Source organism: Dreissena polymorpha, chromosome 15, assembly GCF_020536995.1.
Source record: "Dreissena polymorpha isolate Duluth1 chromosome 15, UMN_Dpol_1.0, whole genome shotgun sequence".
In the NCBI taxonomy this organism is placed as follows: domain Eukaryota; kingdom Metazoa; phylum Mollusca; class Bivalvia; order Myida; family Dreissenidae; genus Dreissena; species Dreissena polymorpha.
Window position 1 is genome coordinate 37833227 of NC_068369.1, and position 24020 is coordinate 37857246.

Here is a 24020-nt window from a genome sequence, read left to right on the forward strand (position 1 = left end):
TTGATGTGTTAATAAATGTTCATTATAATATGTTATTTTATGTCGAGTTATTAGAATATTTTAGTTTTTGAAAACAATAAGACAGACGGATGAACACAGATAATGGCAGACAGACATGCAGTGACCTGGATGTGTATATCAAGTTGTATGATAATATACACGTATTTTTATGTACTTTTAAGCTTAAAGAATAAAGTTTTGCTCATAGATGCGGCAGAAAGACCGATTCTATAAGGTAAAATAAAAATAGAATTTAAGAATGTCCTACTTTTATGTATATCCACTAGCAATGTCAAACATAGCAGCATGCATTCAAACAAATAATGCATTTCAAGGCATATGTAGCGTAAAGCATGTCATAAATAGTATTAACATGTAAAAGATATAATCCCGCTAATACAATAGTCACCATGTCTATTTGTGCGAGCACAAATGAAGTTTCAGTTGGATCTTCTGGGGATAACTCTTGTCGCACCCTGCCACCGGATACCAAAATTGGTTATCTCCCGTGTGGAGTCTCTCGTGAACTGCGCATGCGTACTTGCTGTTAAACTTCTTGGAGCAGTAGCCGCACTTAAAACTTCAATGATCCCTGTGGTAGCAGTTTTGTTGTGTCAGGGAAGATCTCTTGGAGAAGTTCCGATCGCACATTGTGCATGAGAACGGCATCGCTCCCAAGTGGACGTTCATGTGATCCTTCAGGCGGCTGTTGGTGGAGAACTCCTTCCGGCAGACGTCACAAATATGACCGTCGTGGAGACGCTGGTATTTGATGAAGAAGCATTGAGACACCGACTTGTCACAGAGACTGCAGTGGATTTTCTCCTCGTTCAAGCGAGCGTTGCGCGAGACGCAGCCATGCGCGACGAGCAGCGACTTCCGGAGATTGCACTTGTCGCCCTTCACACAGTGTAAAGTATGGTGGTTCTTAGCGTCGATATCGTCCAAATAGAAGGCGTTGCACACATGACACCAGAACACATCACATACCGGAAGTTCCACCCGGCTACTTTGGCAACCGCTGTTTGTAAGTTCAAAATTTGGGGAGAGCGCACTGGTCGCCACTGCGTGACTGGAATATCCGGGTGGACTCTGTTTGGTATCTTGCAAGATGGCGTCAATGGAAAACTGAAGAAAGCGAGGTGCGGTTTCTGCATTACGTTTGATGCAAATACTGTCACATCTGTTAGAACCTGTCGTCCCATCGTCGTCTGTAGCATCTAGCGTCTCGCTCCGGAGATCTTCCGACTGAACGAAGCGCTCGCACGTGTGGCTCTCGTACTTGCTGAGGCTAAGATTTAGTGGAGAGTCGCCTCTAGGTAGCCTCAGTTTGGAGCTCGCGCTCATCAGCAGGTGTGACATCTACGCCTCCATCTGAAGATAAAAAATATGCATTTATAAACTAAAATGTTAAGTAGCGTAAGACGTCAAAATTGAATTATTTTGAAATCAGTGAAATCGTTTGCGAGTAAAAATCTGAAGATACGTACAATAGAACTATTGAATGTTTTAAATCTTGATAGATAATCTAAATAGTTTTTACTTAAAATTTGTATTTTAAAGTATACATTTCGCACTTTTAATTAATGAATATTTTTTTTAATGTAACAACAATACAAGAATGTATCTACCTTTATTGCAGGTCTCTTTTGATAGATTGACTCGAATTATGTAGATTAAAGTAATATTTAAAAATTAGTATAATTGTTGTTGTTTTTTCCGCAAATTCTTCTTCAATTTGCCTGATCGTACTTATCAAATCACAAAGGATGATTATCGCAACGCAATTACGGGTGTATATACCCTCGATTAGTAGCCCGAGAATGAATGGCGTTTGTGATCAAACCCAACTGAGTTGTCGCTTTCACTTTAAAAGTGTGAAACGCTTATAGAAGCTCGCTCTTCGTTAAGCTTTGTTGGCGGTCGATGTTTGCACAAGGTGTGATACTGAATGCCAATTTTCGTAAATAGTTGATGCAATTAATGTTTTTCATGGCCACCGCCATTATCATCATTATCTTTATATCAACTGTAGCAACTGCTTTTTCTATTGAATTCTATAGCCATTTTATTCGTTTTGTATCAAGAAAGGATTTTCATTATATATAGGAATTTTAGCGATTTATTACTAAATCTTATCTATGTAATATATGTTGCAGGAATACATAATTGTAATGTACTGCTTATTTCTTCTTGTAAATGTCGGTGTTTTGTATCTGTTCTAATACGGAATCTTACCTCATTTCAGTACTGAGATTCTTAATTTTAACGCATTTTAAATGAGAAATATAACCGACATAGATGAAACATATAACCGACATAGATGGCACATATAAATAACGTATATTACACATATAAGCGACATCGATGACACATATAACCGACATATATGACACATATAACCGACATAGATGACACATATAACCGACATAGATGACACATTGAACCATTTTAGATGACACATATGACCGACATAGATGACACATATAACCGACATAGATGACACATATAACCGACATAGATGACACATATAACCGAAAAAGATGACACATACAACCGACATTTATGACATATATAACCGACATAGATGGAACATATAACCGGCATAGATGACTCATATAACAGAGATAGATGACACATATAACCGACATAGATGACACATATAACCGACGGATGACTGTCAAGTTTTTATTATTATTGCAAACTGCTAATTTACTAATATGTGTTCAAATAATAAGTCACATTTATACAATCCTTTAAAATTGTATTATATTCATATATTTGTTACCAAACCAATATTATATTGTGTAACAATTAATTTTTGAACTTCAAACAAAAAGAAAAGGCACACAGGTTGTAGAATGATTCTGTTGTGGTGAGATATGGTACAGATTGCGATGTTCCTCTTTTTATTTAAACTGAAGGAAAAGATTCAAAAATAAATATGTTTCGTATTTTAATACACCATTTACCCAATGACTCGTTTTTGGTCTGTATTCGTTTACATTAAGAAATCAACTTTTAGGCCCTTAACTACGTACGAAAACGATTATTATATTATTATTTTATTAAATTCACTAAACGATATGATGACATTTTTAATAGAGTAATCATGGCGATATCGAAGATGATGATGGAAGTAAGATTGCTTAAGTTGGGGGAGGAAATTTCATAGTCCTGTATTAGGAGGATGGCAATATTAATAATATTTATCATAATAACATTGTGATGGTCAAATAAATATTAAATGCGATAATGAAGCAAACCATTGTTTGTAACACTTATAAAACATATATTCACTTCATTTTGGACTCAGATTTCACACCTTGCGCAAACATTGGCCGCCATCAAAGCTAAATACAGTGTATGCTTGATTAAGCGCTTCACACTTTTAAAGTGACAGCAACACCTAAGTTGGCTTTGATCACAAAAGCACGTCATTATCGGGTACTGATCGAGGTATATATACTCGTAATTGTGTTGTGATAATCATCAATTGTAATTGGATAGCTGCAATCAGACAAATTGACGTTATAGATACCAAGTTTCCAAGTTTATTTATTTCAAGCTCATTTCATGCATAACATGACAGTGTGAGCAAAAGTTACACAAACATAAATTAAAAAATACATAGTTGAAGGGGCCATTACATAGCAAACTAAACAAAAAAAAAACATTTAAAGGGAGAGAATGTTTAGAAGTTAAGCATCAATCACATGGGGGTAACAACATACACTATTTGATTGTATAGAAAAACAACACCAGAAAAATATATGTTCTAAATTAAAACTGTTTCAATATTTCCTTAATGAACATACATAGTTTTCTGTAATTACTGTTAGTATGATAATCGATGGACATTAACAATTTAAATTTAATAGTATTAGGTCTTGTGTAATATTTTTTATCAATAAAACGTTTTCTTAGATCTTTAAGGGCATTACATTCAAGTAAATAATGGAATTCATCACCAATGTGATTATTGGAGTTACATAAATTACACAGTCTTTGGTTCGATTCTATTCCGTACCAACTTCCAGTTTCGACAGGTAACCTGTTATTTCTATTTCACCAGCAACACTTATATTTATTAGAAAAAATACCAATCTTTGAAAGAGAGACATACAATTAAGGTAGATAGGTAAATTTTATCTCGCATATACACCATGTTTATAACTGTTTCTTTAATCAATTATGATGCACAAGTATTAAAGGGGCCTTTTCACAGATTTTGGCATTTTTTAACTTATTCATTAAATGCTTTATATCGATAAATGTAAACATTGGATCGTAAAAGCTCCAGTAAAAAATCAAGAATAAAATTAAAAAAAGGAAAAGAACATTGCCCGGACCAGGTTTCGAACCAGTGATCCCTGGAGTCCTGCCAGAGTCCTGAAGTAAAAACGCTTTAGCCTACTGAGCTATTCCGCCGAGTACACATGCTGAACGTATTTTATACTTTATATAAGCAATCTTCGTAGTTTCACAAAATTTAACGACAAAAACAGAACTCTCCAAATTATTCAATCGTTTCGCGTTGCAACGCTTTATATTTTTTAGGTTTTAAAATCGTCAGAAGATGCATATAATGGCTCTATTAGACCATGGTAAATGTTCAGTATTACTGTTTCCTCACAAATATCATAACTAAAACGAAAATTTGCGAATCTGAAACAACTTTTTTCAATTTTGTCAATTTACCAAAGCGTGAAAAGATCCCTTTAAGTGTTACGTTTTAGAGTATCATACAAACATCAACATTGTTTGTTGTTTTGGTGTACATGTAAGTTCCATATTGAGAAATGAAAAGGTATCACTGTTTACAAAATTGTAAAGTATTCTGTTAACATACGCTGCATATGATCATCATGGCTGTTCTTTAATGCTTATTTTTTATCTTCAGATGGAAGCGTTGATGTCACACCTCCTTTTGAGCGCCAGCTACAAACTGGGGCTGCCTCATTGCGACTTTCCACTAAAACTGAGTCTCAGTAAGTACGAGAGCCACACGTGCGAGCGCTTCGTTCAGTCGGAAGATCTCCGGAGCGAGACGTTTGATGCTTCAGACGACGATGGGGCGACAGGTTCTAACAGCAGTGACATCATTGAGGACAGTAGTTGCATCATACGTAACACAGAAACCACACCTCGCGTGAAACCGTTTTCTATTGACACCATATTGCGAGATACCAAGCCGAGTCCATCCGGATATTCACTACCCGCAGTAGTGACCAGTGCGTTCTACCGAAATCCGGAATTTACATATAGCGGTTCCCAACGTAGCCGGATGGAGCTTCTGGTAGGTGATGTGTTCTGGTGTCATGTTTGCAACGCCTTCTGTATGAACAATATGGACGCTAAGAATCACCATACTCTACACCGTGCACAGGGCGACACGTGCAATCTCCGGAAGTCGCTGTTCGTCGCGCATGACTTCGTCTCGCATCACGTCCGCTTGAACGAGGAGAAGATCCACTGCAGCCTCTGTGACAAGGCGGTGTCTCAATGCTTCTTTATCAAACACCAGCGTCTGCACGGCGGCTATATTTGTGACGTCTGCCGGAAGGAATTCTCCACCAACAGCCGCCTGAAGGATCACATGAACGTCCACCTTGGAGCGACGCCATTCTCGTGCAACATATGCGACCGGAAGTTTTCCAAGAGATCTTCCCTGACACAACACAACCGCTACCACAGGGATCATAGAAGTTTTAAGTGCGGCTACTGCTCCAAGAAGTTTAACAGCAAGTACGCGTGCGCGGTCCACGAGAGACTCCATACGGGAGATAACCCATTTCAGTGCCCGGTGGCTGGGTGCGCAAAGAGTTATCCCCAGAAGATCCAACTGAAACTTCATTTGTGCTCACATAAATAGATATTATGTTATTGTATTAGTGGCATTATATCGTGTACATGTTTATGCTATTTATGACATTTTGTTTTGTTTTATCAATATGCGTTATGATAGTTAAAGGGCCTTTTCACTCTTTGGTTAATTGACAAAATAAAATAAAATTGTTTCAGAGTCGCAAATGTTCGTTGTATTTATGATATTTGTGAGGGAGCAGCAATACTGAACATTTTCCATGCTCTAAAATATATCCATTATAAACATCTTTAGACGATTTAAAAACCTAAAAAGCGTTGCAACGCGAAACGAATGAATAATTTGGAGAGTTCTGTTGTTGTCATGATATTTTATGATACCACGAGGATTGCATATATAAAGTATAAAATACATATCTCGTTGTATGAGCACGGATGGCCGAGTGGTCTAAGCGAGAGACTTACTCCAGGGGTCAGTGGTTCGAGCCCAGTTGAGAGTTACTTGTTTTCTTTCTTTAATTTAATCTTGTTTTTTTCACTGGAGCTTTTTTCCAATGTTTACATTAATTAATATAAAGCATTTAATGACAAACTTCAATACATGCCAAAATCTGTGAAAAAGCCCCTTTAAGGGCATATTGATGTTTGCTTTTGTTACAATAACGCTGATACAGTTAATGACGTGTCTTCTATGCTCATTCTGGCATGGTTTTCACTTGATCTGGCATTCGTTTTACATCCGTCTAATATGTTGCACGCATTGGCTGCATCGCATCGCATTTGATTCATTCACCAATCAAACACTGGCGGAAAACATATTAGTCGATATGAGCTGTCCACTTACAGTTGTCTTATGTAGACAAATTGCTGCTTAATAGAGATCTATATATTGGCGATTCTAATACGAATCGTGAATAATGTTCAGTACAATCTTGCGCTATATTAGGCCAGCAAAGTAAGAGAACGCTGATTAAAACGAACATGTTTATTTTTTCTGCGTACAACTCACATGATATTAACAACAGTTATCAGTTTGCGATACACACGCTTTATTTTGTGATATATTTGTTACGAGGACATATAATTAATTTTGTCCACTACGAATGAACCCATTATACTGTTAAGAGCAGACTCACACTTTCATAACTAAAACGATGTTCCGAGAAAATATTTAGTGCTGAACATATATTTTCACTCGTTTGTCTATATGACGTATATTTTCATGCGTTTGTTTATATGACATATATTTTCACGCGTTTGTGTATATGACATATATTCACTGATGTGTGTATATGACATATATTTTCATTCGTGTGTGTATATGACATATATGTTCATGCGTTTGTGTATATGACATATATTTTCACTCGTTTGGGTATATGACATATATGTTAACTCCTTTGTGTATATGACATATATTTTCACTCGTTTGAGTATATGACATATATGTTAACTCCTTTGTGTATATGACATATATTTTCACTCGTTTGGGTATATGACATATATGTTAACTCCTTTGTGTATATGACATATATTTTCACTCGTTTGTGTATATGACATATATGTTAACTCCTTTGTGTATATGACATATATTTTCACTCGTTTGTGTATATGACATATATGTTAACTCCTTTGTGTATATGACATATATTTTCACTCCTTTGTGTATATGACATATATTTTCACTCGTTTGGGTATATGACATATATGTTAACTCCTTTGTGTATATGACATACATTTTCACTCGTTTGTGTTAATGGATTAGCCTTCTTGAAAACCTCTGGTGTACATGTTTATTCAATACTAAAATGATTTCGTCCGATAACTTTGTTTACTCATCTAGGTCTATCTTAATTTCGTAAGCAATAAATACCTTTCGTATTTACAAAGAGCTTATAACGATCATCTTATCAGAGCACGCTCACACTAATAAGCATCTTATTTCACAAATGTGAACACCATAAATATATAGCATGACCTTCAGAAAGCGCAGTGTATCAAGACATTTTCTTTATAAAATCAAAGTTAGCGGATATAAGATGAACCGATGGAGTTTAGTTTAAAACTATTTATTTTAGCTCGATTGCATAGAAAGCAAAAGGCTTATTTGAAACGCTCTCGAGTTCGTTTCCTGGGACTAAACCAGTACTTGGTGTCTATGGGGGAAACGCTCCCACAGTGGGGATCGAACCCGTGAACTCCCGATGGCTAGGCGGGCACCATATCCACTACACCACTGCGACATATGGAGAAAGAGCTGTCTCCACGAGACAGAGTCAACATAACCAGGCCGGGAGAAGAAATTAATCTAGCATTGCTCTCGAGAACACGTTTGCCAGTGCTAATTCAACCTCCCATTTCAGCACGATTAGTTGGCGTGTGAGATAGTGTTTTCATGAATTGGCTAACATCGAGTATTCGAATTTAGCTATTCGATTGTCATCCGTTCTCGGGATTGATGGATTAAATCCATTAAATGACAACGGCTTGTCGACAGTACGAGCAAGCGATTGGGAAATAGTTGCAATTATTGGATAATCGTTCGACGTTATTTTTTAAGTGATACGAGCTTAACATATATGAATGGGAATATTATTCGCGTTTCAATCACTTTTGATTGGTTTCGTCAATGCTGTATGGTATGTCGTGATACAAACTAAAAAAATAAATGAATAGGAATAAAATATTCTCATTTCATTAACTTTCGGTTGATTTCGTCCATGCAGCTTAGTACGATAAAATTGTTTGTCTGGTTTGTTGATCACGTAAACGACACACATTGATTTCGTCCATGCTGTATAGTACGATAAAACTGTATGTCTGGTTTGGTGATCACTTTAACGACGTAAAGTTGATAGCAGGCGCTTTATTTAAGCAGCTACATGTACTATGACCATAGCTTGCTGTAATAGATATAGGCAATTCAAGTTGATGCTAAGTCCAGACAGATTTAACCATTTGCTTAATGCACGAGGCTCTGACGTCAAATTTGCCATGACGACTGGAAGTTATGACCCTTATTATACATATAAGAGTTATGAACCTGTGTTCGTCATTTTAGTTTCGTTACATTTAGATGTCGTACATGTTGAAGCTCACATGCATGGTCGATCAACGATAGTCGATGATTGATTGGACATCAACAAACAATGCTATACGACGCACAATGGTCGCCAATGAATCAGTTAAAATGTTTCAAATTTAAATCTCGTTAAGGTAAACTGGGCTAAATGAACAAGCGTTAAGTGTCGTCTAAGATAAACCCGAGAAGAATAATCACGGTAAAAATTCCGCTTTTATTGTATTCTTCGTTTAAATTATGTCTACCTTATAGAAAATAATGTTTAGGCGGAAAAATACTTCCCATATAAGACTATGCGGACTGCACAGGCTAATCTGGACACTTTTTGCATATGCACTAAGCCCAGTTTCTCCAAAACGAGTCCCATTTGCTCTGTAGCTGTTAGATTTTCGATTGTTTGACAAACGGGTTTTGAAATTAAAATTGTTTTACACCATAATTTTGTGAGTTATATAGATTCGGAACGGTTAACGGCTTGCTAACGTTTTGTATATCTGTTCCGTCCATTCTTTTATTAGTGTAAAATGAGTAAAATAATAATACATATTGACCCATGTACGGTATTCCACTTGAACGGTATGCATTTTGGCGCCCTTGGCTCGTTCTTACTTTTCTCTCTCCAAAGCACTTCTCTAGCCGATGACAGCAGGAAAGCGTTGATGCTGTTGATGATGATGTCGAAGTCATTGTCAAGGATTTTCAGGGCTGCAAACTTGGCACCTTCATGTGCTTGGAATGCCTCTGCTAGCATGGGCTCTTTTAGTTTCTCTTAGTCAAATCTGATGCTAGGGTTCTTGGTGATACGATTGCTCTGTGACTTCAGCTTAATAGTGGTGGGCACTAAGTCATCGTCACTGGCGATGTCTGCGCCAGGAAACGTTTTGTGTGTTCGCCTTTCTGATGCTGGACTTGAACCGTTGATGCGCTAGTATGAAGTCGATCTTATAGTGTTCTTGCCCGTTTGGAACATCCATGGTCGCTGTTCTGGACGGTTTGTGTGAATGTAGCGTGTTGTCCAGGATGATTTTGTGGCTTCTAGCGAACCCATGAAGTCTCAGCCCTATTTCATTGTTCTCTCACAGACCAAATCGACTTACTTTCTCTGACAAGCCTTGGGAGGCGTTTTGTCAAACATTGGCGTTGCAGTCACCTTGGACAATGAGGATGTCTTTCTCCGGGACCTTGGCTACGGTGCGCTGTAACCCTTTATAAATTGTTTTCAATCTTCTCTTCTTCGTAGTCTGATGTTGATGCGTAGACCTGCATGATGATGATGATTTTGTGAGGTCCCTCAGGGACACGGATGGATTATAGCCTGCTAGAGACTAGGGTGCAACTGATGATTCAGTTGACTACCTCATTTCTCACGATGAAAGCAACCATGTGCCGCTGAACTATATAATGTGCCATTCACCTTTTGATATTTCTCCGAAGTCTTGCCACCAACCTCGGCTTGTATATACTAAATTATTATGATGCGAAGAATATAATTCCGTAAAATGAATCTTTTTACAATAGTTGAGAGGATAATTAAAAGTAAACCGTACTATATGAACCTCAACAATGTGTGATCGAGGATTATATATTAAACAATCGGCTTTAGAGGGTGTCGACGAAAACTGCGAAGTTTCACCGAAATAAATTGTAACAAAGAATGTGTTGACGTACATATGATGTGACGGATATGTATAGGACAAGCAAGAATTAAACCGTCATCACAAAATGTGTAAGAAAACAATATTGCCTTTCAAATATCGTCGATCACCTTATCTCCGCCAATCCATGATAGACAGGATTAAGTCTATTTCACACTATAAAGCAGTTTGCATCACTTAAAGATATTAATATGTTTGCATTAAATTTCAATTATCTCACTTATTTTGGTCCGGAAGCTATAACTTGATAGTTTAATATAATAATTACACGGAAAATAACACAGAAAATCGCTTATTTGGATCAACACAGATTGGCAGTAATCCGAATTCAAACAAGTAATTCGGTAACGGACCTTAAAGAAACATGTCCCATGTTTGTATATATTGGAAAGTAAATTAGAAACGGACTCACAGTTAGTGGTATGTGGTTCTCAGATAGTATAAAGCAATAATGGAACATTGGCAATAGTAAGGTCAGGGTTGATTTTCGAGAGAGAATGAGGAAACGCGGATAATAGGTTAAGGATTACATGTAGCAAGAGGAAGAGATTACATGTAGCAAGAGGAAGAAAATGGAGGAAAGTAGTGGGTTTGTTTGTCGAACTGGAAGTGGGAAACGGAGGAATGCTTCGGTCGAGTATTTTACTGATTCACATTCATTTGACAATCTTCTACTGCCACATGAGAAACCATCTTAAACGTAGGACAGAAAAGGTGAAATGAGCACAATACGTCAAAAGCTCTGGTGAAACACGAATAATTGTGTATAATGTTTACAGTTTAACTTGCTCAAAAATGAATGGTACATGTTTCAAATAAACGCCACATATTGTATTGATAATGCCTAAAACTGTTTATATACATGATTTTGTTGCTTGCAATCATGACAGCAATAATGACATTGACGATAAAACATGGCTTTCAATATATTATTCCTCTTTATTATGCTTTTCATGTTTCTTTCCGATGAAAAAACTTGAATACAGTAACAACGATTACTTAGTTTGGTGTCAACGTTACGAATCACAAAATATAATGTACACATTTCGTATACAATAAACTGATGAGTTTTGAAATTCAACTGGCTTGTAACACCCAAATAGTGCTTCAGTAAATCGCTGATATTCACTTGTACAGTGATTGCTATTTCATATACATGTTAACCGATAAAAAGAAACAAGAAAGCTGTAAAATTACACCGAAAGGAATGGTAAAGATCATGTACACTTTGCATTAATTACTTGACGTATGGTATTGTCTAAACATGATGGGTTTGGCAAATAAAGGTAAGTTGAACATATGCTAATTGAAACAAAATAAAGATAAACTTATATATTCAATGTTCACTTGTTTTGGGGTTGTATCAAAATACAGAACGTGTAACGATTATCCAAATACTGCAACATTCTCCAATGCGGTAGCTTGTACTGTTGACGAATCGTTGTCAGTTAATGGGTTTAATCCATCAACCAGGGGACGGATGGTAATCGACTAGGTCTATATGAATGCTCGGATATTTGCTAATTCATGGAAAAATCATCCGACATGCCAACTAATCGCGTAGAAATGGTAGATTAAATTAGCCAACGAGAACGTGTTCTTGAGAGAAATGCCAAATTAATATCTTTACCGGTCTCGGTTATATTGACTCGGTGTCCAGCATGCAATCCTTTTCCCATCTGTCGACATTTCATAGGCATCCGCTAGTTTTCTTAGAGCTTTTACCCATGTGAATTCTGATTTACAAGAAAAACAACAGTCATATACGCAAACTATGTAGACATCGTTTTTTTGCACAATCGGATCATTGTTTAGTATTCCGAATACATTAGTCTTGGAGTAATTATATGGAGTAAAAACTCTTGTTACATGGCGTCCAATTTATTATTTGTTTATACATACAATAGCTTGATTTTGGCATACAACTAAAAGAAAAAACTTATTTGCAAGTTTCTATTATAATACATGAAAAACGTGTTTTGTCATAATGATATAAATTTACTGTGACGAGCTAGAAGAAAAGAATATGACACAAGTTAGCTATCGAGTCCGTTATAAAGTCAGCAAGGTTTCCTGCTCCCATCAGCGGACATGCAGATATGGGACTTTTCTGATGTATCTTTATTTAGGTCCATATTCGCCCGACGCGGGTCATGACACATTGTTATATGTACTCGTATTTTCTTTTATTAGCAACTAAATAGTTTGAATTTTCAATCATTAATCACTCCCACCCATTTTAAACAAGTCAAAATATCACATAGTTGTTAAAAGCAACAATAAACTTTAAACAATGACAAATTTAAAAAAATGATTTAACCTTTTACTCGCAAGTATTCAAGTATACGAAATTAAAACATATTAAATGTCAAAGATATGTTCGAAATATTGGGGTCATTATCATTGTTTTTGTACTATTCTGTCCCTTTACGCAAGCTCTCATCGTCCAATTTCAAAATATGGTGTAAACGTAGATTCATTAGATACTGCTCTAATAGACACTGTCCACTCCCTTCCGGCCAAGTTTAAAAAGTAGCCGTTGACCTTTCTCTCTTTTTCATCTTTTACATTTGATCAGCAACACATAAGCTATTTGTTTTACTCTCTTTTAGAAAAACAATCCATACATGTTCAACACAGGACCCTTGGTGTATTGAATCAACGTACAATATGATCAAAATAGATCATGGTGCTCATTTGTTGTTTTTAATACATTTTAAAATAAAATCGGCAATCTTATTTCTAGACTCGGAGATCTTATTTCAAATTCCGTTACAGTGTTGAAAAAAATCGGATCACGGTCAATCCTTGTTCATCCAAATAAGCGATTTTCTGTGTTATTGTCCGTGTCATTATTACATAAAAATATTATTAAACTATCAATAGTGAGTCCTTTGGCCAAATAAGTGATATAAATGAAGTTTAATAAAAATGTATGCGGGACAAATTGCTTGAGAGCATATAATTGACACAATTCTATATATCATGGAACCGTAACGATGAAGCGATGGATGAGGTTTGGCGGGAACATTTACTTTTCTCAAACATTTGGCGACGCTTTACCGATTTCCATGCAGAGTTGTCGTTCCATGCTCTCATATACAATCACAGCCATCACAAGAAAATCCTACCAGATTTGGTAGTATTTGTTAAGTATTATATTATCAAAAGGATTATCATTTTATTTTATATTTTGTAAATGGTGTATTAGTTCAGGTTCATAATACAAATTGAAATACCTTAATTGAAAAAAGTTAGAACAACAACGGGAAAAGTGTTGTTCCAGGTGACTCGGCTATCACTACGTGGTTGGTTATGAATAAAGGGATTTGATCCAGCTATACTAATTCCAGTCATATCTCTGCGCGAAGATTGACCCTTTACGTCTTGCATATGGATTCGATTCTTTACATAATTTACATGAGTAAATTTGATTGCTTGGCCAGACAAGTAATTTTAAATGATTCCGTTATAATTATTGTGCTGAGCATCCCTAAGTTTATGGAAACGTCCACTGATGTGTATATTATTATACGTGTTAGACATGAGCATAATGGTTCCTCACACATATTGATACCAGTTAATGTCTTGATTAGGATTTGTATTCGTCATTCAATTTGCAATTTCATGGTTCCTAAGTACATTTGTACAATTCATTTTGGTGGTCGCCTACAACCTTGATGACACCCTTGTGGCTAATTGTCAATATTGTATGGTGATCTCGGACGAACTTGCCTCCGTTCTGGCAATTTGTCTAAATGGAAGATTTGTTTGTGGGGGTACAGACTGAGGCGACTTGAGTTATTGGCATGTTAGTATCACACTGATTTGCTAACGTCTTTGCTGCTGCTTGACTGCATCGCCTTTTGCTGCTTATGACGGACTTGTTGACACGTTTTTGCTTATACTTAATAACCAAAATAGCGGCGTTCGCGATGCATTAAAGACACATCCATTCGCGAGGCTTAAACGACTTAAACACATGTTATAAATTGATGTTAAAACAACAACTTTGGCTAATTTCTAAACTTGCTCAAACACATTACCATTAGATAAGATATTTCCTAAAATGTGTCAAGCAATTGAAATTGCAATTTCACGAAGAACTAAAAACGAGCACATGTATTTCCAATATAGGTTATTAACAGCTCGCGTTCGGAATTTATAGCTTCTCAATACAGACAGAAGATTTACACCGGTGTTAAGTTGATTGCATGAGGCATGTATGTACTAAGTCCATGTTTAAGTTATCAGGCGGGATATAGGCTATCAACAAACATAAACATTGATAAATCACTTTTTTTCTGCTGTTGATGAAGGTTATTATGATAATTTTTGTAAGCATACAATGACTCTTAATAATGTTCAATGTGTTTTACTGAATGTAGATAATGGTTCATCGATGTCTTTATTACAAGAACGAATTCTAGCGAAGGTCATCATTTTTACATCATTCTAACATGGTACAGACATTGAATGCGTTTAAGTGTATTTTTCCTTGAGCATTTCAACACTGTAGCAAGAGACAGATCAGTCAATATGAGCTGCTCACTTAATGACATCATAGCTAGACAAAATGCCGCTTAATCGCGATCTAGACATTGACGAATCACATCTTTGATTTATCTCATAACGTGCAGAGTTCAGAGAAAACTAGTGGATGTCTATGAAAGATCGACAGATGGGGAAATGGTTGCATGCTGGACACAGAGTCAACATAACCGAGCCCGGGAAAGCGATTAATTTGGCATTTCTCTCAAGAACACGTTCTCGTTGGCTAATTTAATCTACAATTTCAGCGCGATTAGTTGGCATGTCGGATGATTTTTCCATGAATTAGCAAATATCCGAGCATTCATAAAGAGCTATTCGATAACCAACCCTCCCCTGTTTGATGGATTAAATCCATTAACTGACAACGATTGCCAATGTACTGCTTAGAACAAATGTTGCAGTATATGGATAATCGTTCCAAGTTCTGTATTTTGATACATCCCAAAAAGCATGTGGACATTGAATGATTAAGTGTATGTTTATTTTGTAATTACGATATGTTCAGCTTACCTTTATTTGCCAAACCCATCATATTTAGACAGTACCACGCGTAAACTAATAAATGCAAAGTGTACATGATTGACTGATCTTTTACAGCTTCCTTGCTTCTTTTTATGGTTAACATGTATATGAAATAGCAATGACTGTACGAGTAAATATCAACGAGTTACTGAAGCACTTTTTGGGTGTTATAAGCAAGTTGAAGTGCAAAACTCATCAGTTAATTGTATAGGAATTGTATTAATTGTATTTTGTGATTCAAAACGTTGACACCAAACGAAGTAATCGATGTTTCAGTATTAATGATTTTTTCATCGGAAAGAAACAGGTAAAGTATAATTAAGAGGAATCATATATTAAATGCAATATTTTATCATCAATGTCACTATTGTTCTCATTATTGCAAGAAGCAACAATATGTATATAAACAGTTTAAGGCATTATCAATGCAATATAAGGGGTTTATTTGACACATGCACCGTTTAACATCGAGCAAGTTCAACTGTTAACATTGGAAATAAGTATTCGTGTTTCACCAGAGCTTTCGGGGTATTGGGCTCATTTCACCTTTTCTGTCATACGTCTAAGATGGTTTTTCATGTGGCCGTGGTAGATTATCGAGTGAATGTGAATCAGTAAAACACTGGACCAAAGCATTCCTCCGTATCCCCCTATCATTTCGACAAACAAACCCACTACTTTCCTCCATTTTCTTCCTCTTGTTACAAGTGATCCGTAACCTATTATCCGCGTTTCCTCATTCTTTCTTGAAAATCAACCCTTACCTTACTATTGTCCATGTTCCATTATTGCTTCATACTTTCTGAGAACCACGTACCACAAACTGTAACCCGTTTCTATTTTCCTTTCCTATATATACAGATATAGGACATGTTCCTTTAAGGTCCGTTACCGAATTACTTGTTTGAATTCGGATTACTGCCATTCTGTGTTGATCAAAATTAGCGATTTTCTGTGTTATTGTTCGTGTCATTATTATATTAAAACATTATTAAACTCAAGTGTGAGACCCCGGGCAAAAATAAGTAAGATAAATGATATTTAATGCAACTATATTAATATCACTGAGTGATGCAAATCGCTTCATGGCGTGAAATAGACTTAATCCTGTCTATCATGGAGAGGCGGCGAAGACGTGATCGACGATGTTTGACAGGCAATAATCTTTTCTTACACATTTTGCGATGACGGTTTAAGTCTTGCCTATCCTACATATCCGTCACATCATATGTATGTCATACTGTTCTTTGGTACAATTTATTTCGATGACACTTCGCAGTTTTCGTCGACACTCTAACGCCGACTTTGTAATATATAATTCTCGATCACACATTGTTGAGGTTCATATAGTACGGTATACTTTTAATTATCCTCTCAACTAATGTGAAATTACTTTTTAATAATTACTTTTACAGATGTATATTCTTTGCATCATAATTATTTTAGTATATACGTGTTTGTTAAAACTATATTAAAATTGGTATGCTAATTTATTCAGGTATACGATGGCATTTGTCCTAAATTGTAGATTTTTTGAAAACTGCTTGTTTTCAAATGTTTAGTTGATTTAAACATATTTGTTCCCAAAACTAATTTTTAAGGCAAGGAGCTATTTGTAGAAACATAATATTTAAATATATTGAGTTTACATGCATTTCTAGATGGTATAAGTACTAAAAGCATTATTTGGCAGGACACTTTCCTAAATGTATTTTCAAATCATAATCCTGCATTATTTAGCTGCACACATTTTAAGATGATGAAAGTTTGTAATTTTTTGGTATTGCATTATTTTATCAAGATGGTTGCCTGAAAAAAATCCAATAAAAATTTTCTAACACGGTACAAAAGCTTCACATTTTCAAAAATATATTTTTTTTTGTAGTAGATTATGATTAGAACAAAATTCACGTGTAATTAGATCTATGGCCTTAAAAGAAAGCTTGTGTTTATCTTACAATAAGAGAATAAGAGGAACTTTTTCATTTTAATGTAAGCTGGATCTTTGTCAATTTAAGTAGTCCGAGGCTTATGTAAATGTCGTATTCTATTATTCGGATACATAGAAACAGACTATTGATAATTTAAATAACTACCGATTATTTGTTAAATCGAGGTATATTAAAGCGGGTATATACGATTTTGTCAAATATTTATGAATTTATATAAACTGTGTAAAAAACTTATTATATATATATTTCAATATAAATTAAAATAAAAGTTAAGAAGAACATGTGTCGTAAAATGCGAAATAAGCCAGATATTTAATTCTGAAATTGAAAACGGCTGTACAGCCGAATTCGCCAGCATGTATACCATACATGTACGATGTGCATCTTAACTTAGTTTAACGGTTTATTTGAATTCCTGCAACGATATCTATTCATACGACACACGAACACTATCTCCGATCCTACTGCAAAGACGAATGCTTCGGTTATTGTAGGAAAATATGTACGTCACTATCGGCTCGGGGCGCTAATTTGCCTTTGCTGCATTTTATGAAATTCGGCTTTAATGTATAATTTTTCTTGCCTATTTTGTGTTATTGTAACATATTTTATCAATATATTACAATTAAACACATATAAAAAATCGTATATACCCGCTTTAAGTGCCGTGTAGTCGTAAATAATGGCAATAACATCGTTAGAAGTTATATAGTATAGCTTCAATATAATGCTATTCAAAATGTAACCTCACACTGTTGCTATCATGTCGTCTCAAGGGCGGAGGCGAATAGTTAGCAACTGGAGCTAATAAATCGATCATGTTAGCAACAAAGGAAACAACAATATGAACATATAAAGAATGAACATTCCAGTTCCATGAACTGACGCAGCAGCTGAATCGTTGCCGCTGGAACATCATAGGACAAGCCGAGGTCGGGTAGCTAGATGAAGGGCAAAAGATATGATTCAGCGGCACGGATTACTTTCATCGTTAAGTGTGAGGAGGAAGTCAACTGATTCAGCGGTTTGACCCCAGTTTCCAGCAGGCTCATATCCACCCGTATCCCTGTGAGACCTCACAGCATCATTACCATTCAGGTCTACGCACCAACACGAAGAAGAGGAGATTGAAAGATTTTATTACGGGTGACAGCGCACCGTAGCCAAGGTCCAAAAGAAAGAAATCCCCATTGTCCATTGTGACTGGAACGCTAATGTTTGGCCAGACGCTTACAGAGGCTGGTCAGAGAAAGTCAGAAGATTCGGCCCTTTGTGATACTAGTGATAGAGGGCTGAGACTTTTTGAATTGACGATGAATGAGTGCTCACCGCCATCAAGCTGAAGTTTAAGAGCATGCGCATCACCAAGAACCCTCGCATCAGATATCACTTGGAGAAACTCAAAGAGCCCAAGATAGCAAGGCATTCCCAGCACATGAAGGTGTCAAGTTTGCAGCCCTCAACATCCTAGACGATGACTTCGATATCATCACCATTAACATCAATGAATTCCTTCTGTCATCGTCCGAAGAGAGAAAATGAAGACAAAGCCAAGGGTATAGAATACCAGAAAAAGATCAGAGAGGTAAGGAAGAATATCAAAGAGGCCAAGGAAGGGAGACTTGAATAGCTGTGTATCACATTCGTCCATCAGAAAAAACCAGGCAGCAGTAGGAAGGGCTATAGTTCCCTCAAGAAGCCCAGTGTTATAGCAGAAGTTGACGGCAACCTCCTGGCCGAGTGTGTTGCAGTCCTGAAAAGGTGGACATAATACTGTAGCGACCTCTACAACTACCCGCTTCAACTACACCCCAGTTTCCTTGATGGCGATCTCAGACCAGAATTGCTAGACAAAAGTCCGTCCATATTAAAGGCAGAGGTGCGGGAAGCAGGCCGCATTCTTAAGGCTAAAAACTCCGGGAATGGACAAAGTCCCTTTCGTTCGAGCTGATTAAGAAAAGAGTAGAGACAACGAGTGCACAAATAACATCAATATTCCAAAAGATCTGGTAGGAGGAGTGGACCTAGTCTCTGTCAAAACCCTACCGAGAATAAGACTCCTTAAGCGATAGTTACCGCAGCCTCAAAAGCCATCCCAGCAAAGTCATGCTACGCATCATGGATAACCGACTTAAATTAAGGCCGAGGAACTGCTTGCGGTAGAACATGCCGGATTTAGAGCCGGTGAAACAGATCTTCAACGACAGACTCATCATTGACAAATACTTGCAATATCAGCTTGAGCCTCCCACAACTTCATCGACTTAAAGAAAGCTTTCGACCGCGTGTGGCATGATGGCCTTTGGCAGGGATTTTAGAGGATTCAACATTGACAAAGTTTATACGCTAGTCATTCAAAAACGTTATGGACATGCGAGCAGTACAGTTCTTCTTAACGGACAGATGGGTGACTTCTTAACAATATCATTGGTCGTCCGTTGCGGATGGCTGCTTTCCACCGTCCTGTTTTCCTTGAGAAGATCGTTCAGTAGACCCTCCAAGACAACCACACATCCATCTCCATCGGTGTCAGATCAATCTCAGGCTTGATATTCGCTATTGACATTAGCCTATTGGGTGGCCACAGAAGTTATAACCAAGACCTCACCATCAGACTATAAAAGAGCATGAGCATACGGGATGGAGGTGATCACGGAGAAGTCGAAGATCAAAGGATGGTACCAGTACCGCTGTGATCCGAATTAGAGTTGTCAAGGCAACCGCAGAAATCGCCAGACTCAAGTTGTGGAAAAGCAACTCCATTAGCTTCCCCACCAAGTACAGGCTCTTCAAGTCCTCGTTGTTTCCTTCCTACTGTACGGCTGTGAGACATTGACGCTTCACTGAGACACAGAACGCATTATACAGTCTCTGTAGACTGCTCCGCGTCTCTCGCATACAGCACACGACCAACGTGTACATGACAGCACCACTTGTTGGCCCACAAGAGCCCCTTCTGGCGACCTTCAAGCGACGAAAGCTGGCTTTGTTTGGACACGTCACCAGGCACGACTCTCTGTTCAAGACTGTGCTCCACGGAACGCTTAAAAGAGAGAGGTCGCCGTCGAGGCCGTCAGAATAAAAGCTTTATGGACAATTTGAAAGTGTCGACGTCCCTTACCATTGATGAGCTACTCCCAGCATCACGAACAGGACCTGACTACCGGAGAATCTCTGTGTCATCGTCCCTTAATTTCCAAAACGGTCAGACCGACCACAGGCATTATAATGATATACGGTCTGCTCTGACGTTCCGAGTGTCTACGGTAGTTTGCTATATTGTAGAGAATAATTATTGTTTAACTTGATTTTCATTCACTAAAAATACAAAGCGATAGTGTTAAAACTCAGCCCATAGAACAGATCACATAAACATTAAAATGTATCTCATCTTAAATAGAAAGGTCTCGCTTTAAGCTTTATAAATAAATTCTCAGACGAGCATAAAATGCCGCGCATTGCGAAAGCTGTAAGAAAACTAGCGTGTAAATATAAACGATCAACAGATATCAGTTGCATGAAGCACACAGAGTCAATATAAGCGGCACAAGACAGATTTTAATTTGGCATTTTTTCCACTTTAACTTATCTCATAAACAATGATTAATTGGTATTTGAGCTATTGTTTCCACGCATGTATTTACATCTGAACAATCTCTCAGAGCTATTCGAATGGCATCAGTTGCGGGCTATGATAGATGAAACTAAGTAAATCGCAGCGATTTGTCGAAGGTTCGACAAAGCGATGGTGAAGTAATGGCAGTTCTCAGAAAATCTCGGATATGTCCACGTTCTGTGTTTATATTCAACAAACTGAGTTTAGTGTTTATTGGGAAAATAAGTCGTTAAAGCTCTGCGTCTGTGGTTATCTTCTATGTTTTGTTTGATCATATATGTACGTTTAATCAGATGAATGTATTTATGTATGAAATTTTTGTATTTCGTAACACTTAAAATATAATAAATAGCCTGTATCGGAAAATGTAAGTTCATGTCGATGCACGTATTTATTAACCTTGTCACATAATGGATTTTTTTTCATTTCGTTCTATTATTTAATTGTTTTACAAGTTGTTCTTGGAAAAATATTTTGTCATAAAATTGTGACAGCGAGATACTTTCTGACATCAAGAAACAATTGAATTGCATACAATACTCTATGGACTAAAAAATTTAACCTTTGTGACAAGGTGTCCTACTTTATGTTTGTTTTTACAAAATTTAGCATAAAATTTGCGAAATTCACGGCTGAAAGATAATACATCATTATTTCTTTTATTTATAAACAATTTTATGTCCACAACTTAAACAAAAAGAGATCATAAATATAAGTGGAGTTGTATTTATTTTCCAACTTCTTGTTGTTGTTATTTTTTCGTAAATTCTATATGTGTGTTTTCTTTAATCACATAGCAATTTAAGTTGTCCAAAGAACAGATGATGACATGTTTTTTTTGAGAGGATCCAGTTCTTTATTACAGTTGTATTTCACTAACACAACGGGCAGTTATAAATTTGATTTACCAGGACGAGGTTGACTGTGTAAATATTAAATTTTCTTGCTTACGAGCCCAAAACGGCGACAGTCAGTCACGTGTCAAACAGTTGTGGCTAAAATGTGACTGTTAAATAAAGCTGGCTGAAAATCAAATCTATAAATGAATGTTTGTTTTAGTAAGATGCCGGCTATATTAAAATCAATTATGAATATTGTAAGCACATATGCGACTCACATAGGACCCAGATGCAGCCCGTATTGGGTCCCATAGGGAAACACATATCGAACCCATATGCGTCCACAATGTCATGTCTGTTGGGTTATTCTGTAAATTAATTAAAATTACACAAAATCAAAATCCACCTTCAATGAAGACAGGTCTGTAGATAATGAACTTCACACTTTGTTAACAAGATGTGAAGCTTTCAAATAAGTTTTACAGCAATAATGCATTTGCCGTTCACGAGAGACTCTACATGGGAGGTAATTCTAGAAGTTTCTTGCTTTCACATACGATTTATGCCATCAAAAGAAAATCCTACCAGATTTGGTAGGACTTTTATTGGTTTAAGTATTATATTATGAAAAGTAGTATCATTTTCTTTTATATTTTGAAAGTAATGTATAAGTTAAGGTTCATAATAAGAAAAATAATTACATAAATTAAAAAAAAGGAAAAAATAACAATGGTAAAATGATTGTACCTTGTGGCCAGGATATCATCACGTGGTTGGTTATGAAGGAAGAGATTTGATCCATCTATGCTGGTTCCAGTCAAATCTCTGCGCTGATGTTGCAATTATGCATGCGCGGTTCACGAGAGATTCAACACGGGAAATAACCCATTCCAGTGCCCAGTACCTGCGTGCTGCAAGTTATCTACGGCAGATCAAACCGAAAATGAATTTGTGTTCGCACAAATACGTATTACACATTATATAAAATATTTGTAATTTTCTTCGTGTGACCGGCGGCTGATAACATTTTTAACATAGCAATACACTCGACTGCAAGCCAACACCTGTTATTATGTTATGACCAAAAACTTACCGCTTTAATGGAACGCTATTCGTGAATCGATGTCATTATTATCATAATTATTATTATTATTATTATTATTATTATTATTATTATAATAATAATAATTATTATTATTATTATCATCATGATTATTATTATTATTATTATCATGATTATTATTATTATTATTATTATTATTATAATTACCTCTTAGACTCGTCCAGGAGCATTACCCTCAGACATAACCATTAGACATCTCATTGAATTCTTAAGTAGCAATATTACGAAGAGCAAACAAATATGTTTGTGTTACGTGATATGTTTAAACTAGTCCAATTACAAATATTATCCTCGTGCGTTCGTGCCTTTGGGGGCACAAAATAGTCGTAGGACCAGAACTGTATCAATACGAAGAGGAAGTTTGATGTATTCGGAATACTTCTACGCTGATCCGAATATCGATACATGCGTTGTTTAGATATTTCATATATTTTACTGTTCCTGTTTTATTGTACTCATCAAATTTACATCCCACAGGTGCAATTTTGTCAATCGTAATCACGCACGTTATCTCGAAAACTAACAGATTTATTTCCAATATAGATCATAAAAGGCTTAAGTTGGAATTTAAAGGATTTCTTTTACAGACAGATGATTTGCAACGGTGTTATATTGATAATTTAGGAATAAATGTACTCATTCATATTAAAGTTAACAGGGGGAGGGTGGCAGAGCCGATTAAAACCCAAACTGTTAAATATCGATATATCACATATGTTTTGGGCATTTATGGTGCTGAAGATGATTCTATAGATAAGGCATTCAAGTAAATATAGAATGCCTCCTAATAATAGTTTATGTGTTTTAATGAACGTTGATTGTGGGGCATCGATGACGTTGTTGCCAGAACA

At 36.4% G+C, this 24020-nt stretch overlaps 1 protein-coding gene across 2 annotated transcripts; it reads right to left on the reverse strand.

Annotated features, from left to right (window-relative positions):
* Positions 1-273: 273 nt before the first annotated feature.
* Positions 274-23527, reverse strand: LOC127859830 (oocyte zinc finger protein XlCOF6-like). Of its 2 annotated transcripts, XM_052397338.1 has the most exons (3): positions 23317-23527; positions 22794-22968; positions 274-1374 (listed from the first exon to the last, which is right to left on the reverse strand). In XM_052397338.1, the coding sequence occupies exon 3, from the start codon at positions 1360-1362 to the stop codon at positions 583-585; it is 780 nt and encodes a 259-aa protein (XP_052253298.1). In that variant the 5' UTR covers positions 1363-1374; positions 22794-22968; positions 23317-23527; the 3' UTR covers positions 274-582. The 2 variants fall into 2 exon arrangements, with proteins under 2 accessions (XP_052253298.1, XP_052253299.1); XM_052397339.1 differs by lacking the exons at positions 22794-22968; positions 23317-23527 and adding an exon at positions 6485-7651.
* Positions 23528-24020: the final 493 nt, after the last annotated feature.

Coding starts and splice junctions, on each gene's coding strand:
- LOC127859830 (XM_052397338.1), bottom strand. CDS start 1,362: ATGTCACACCTGCTGATGAGCGCGAGCTCCAAACTGAGGCTACCTAGA.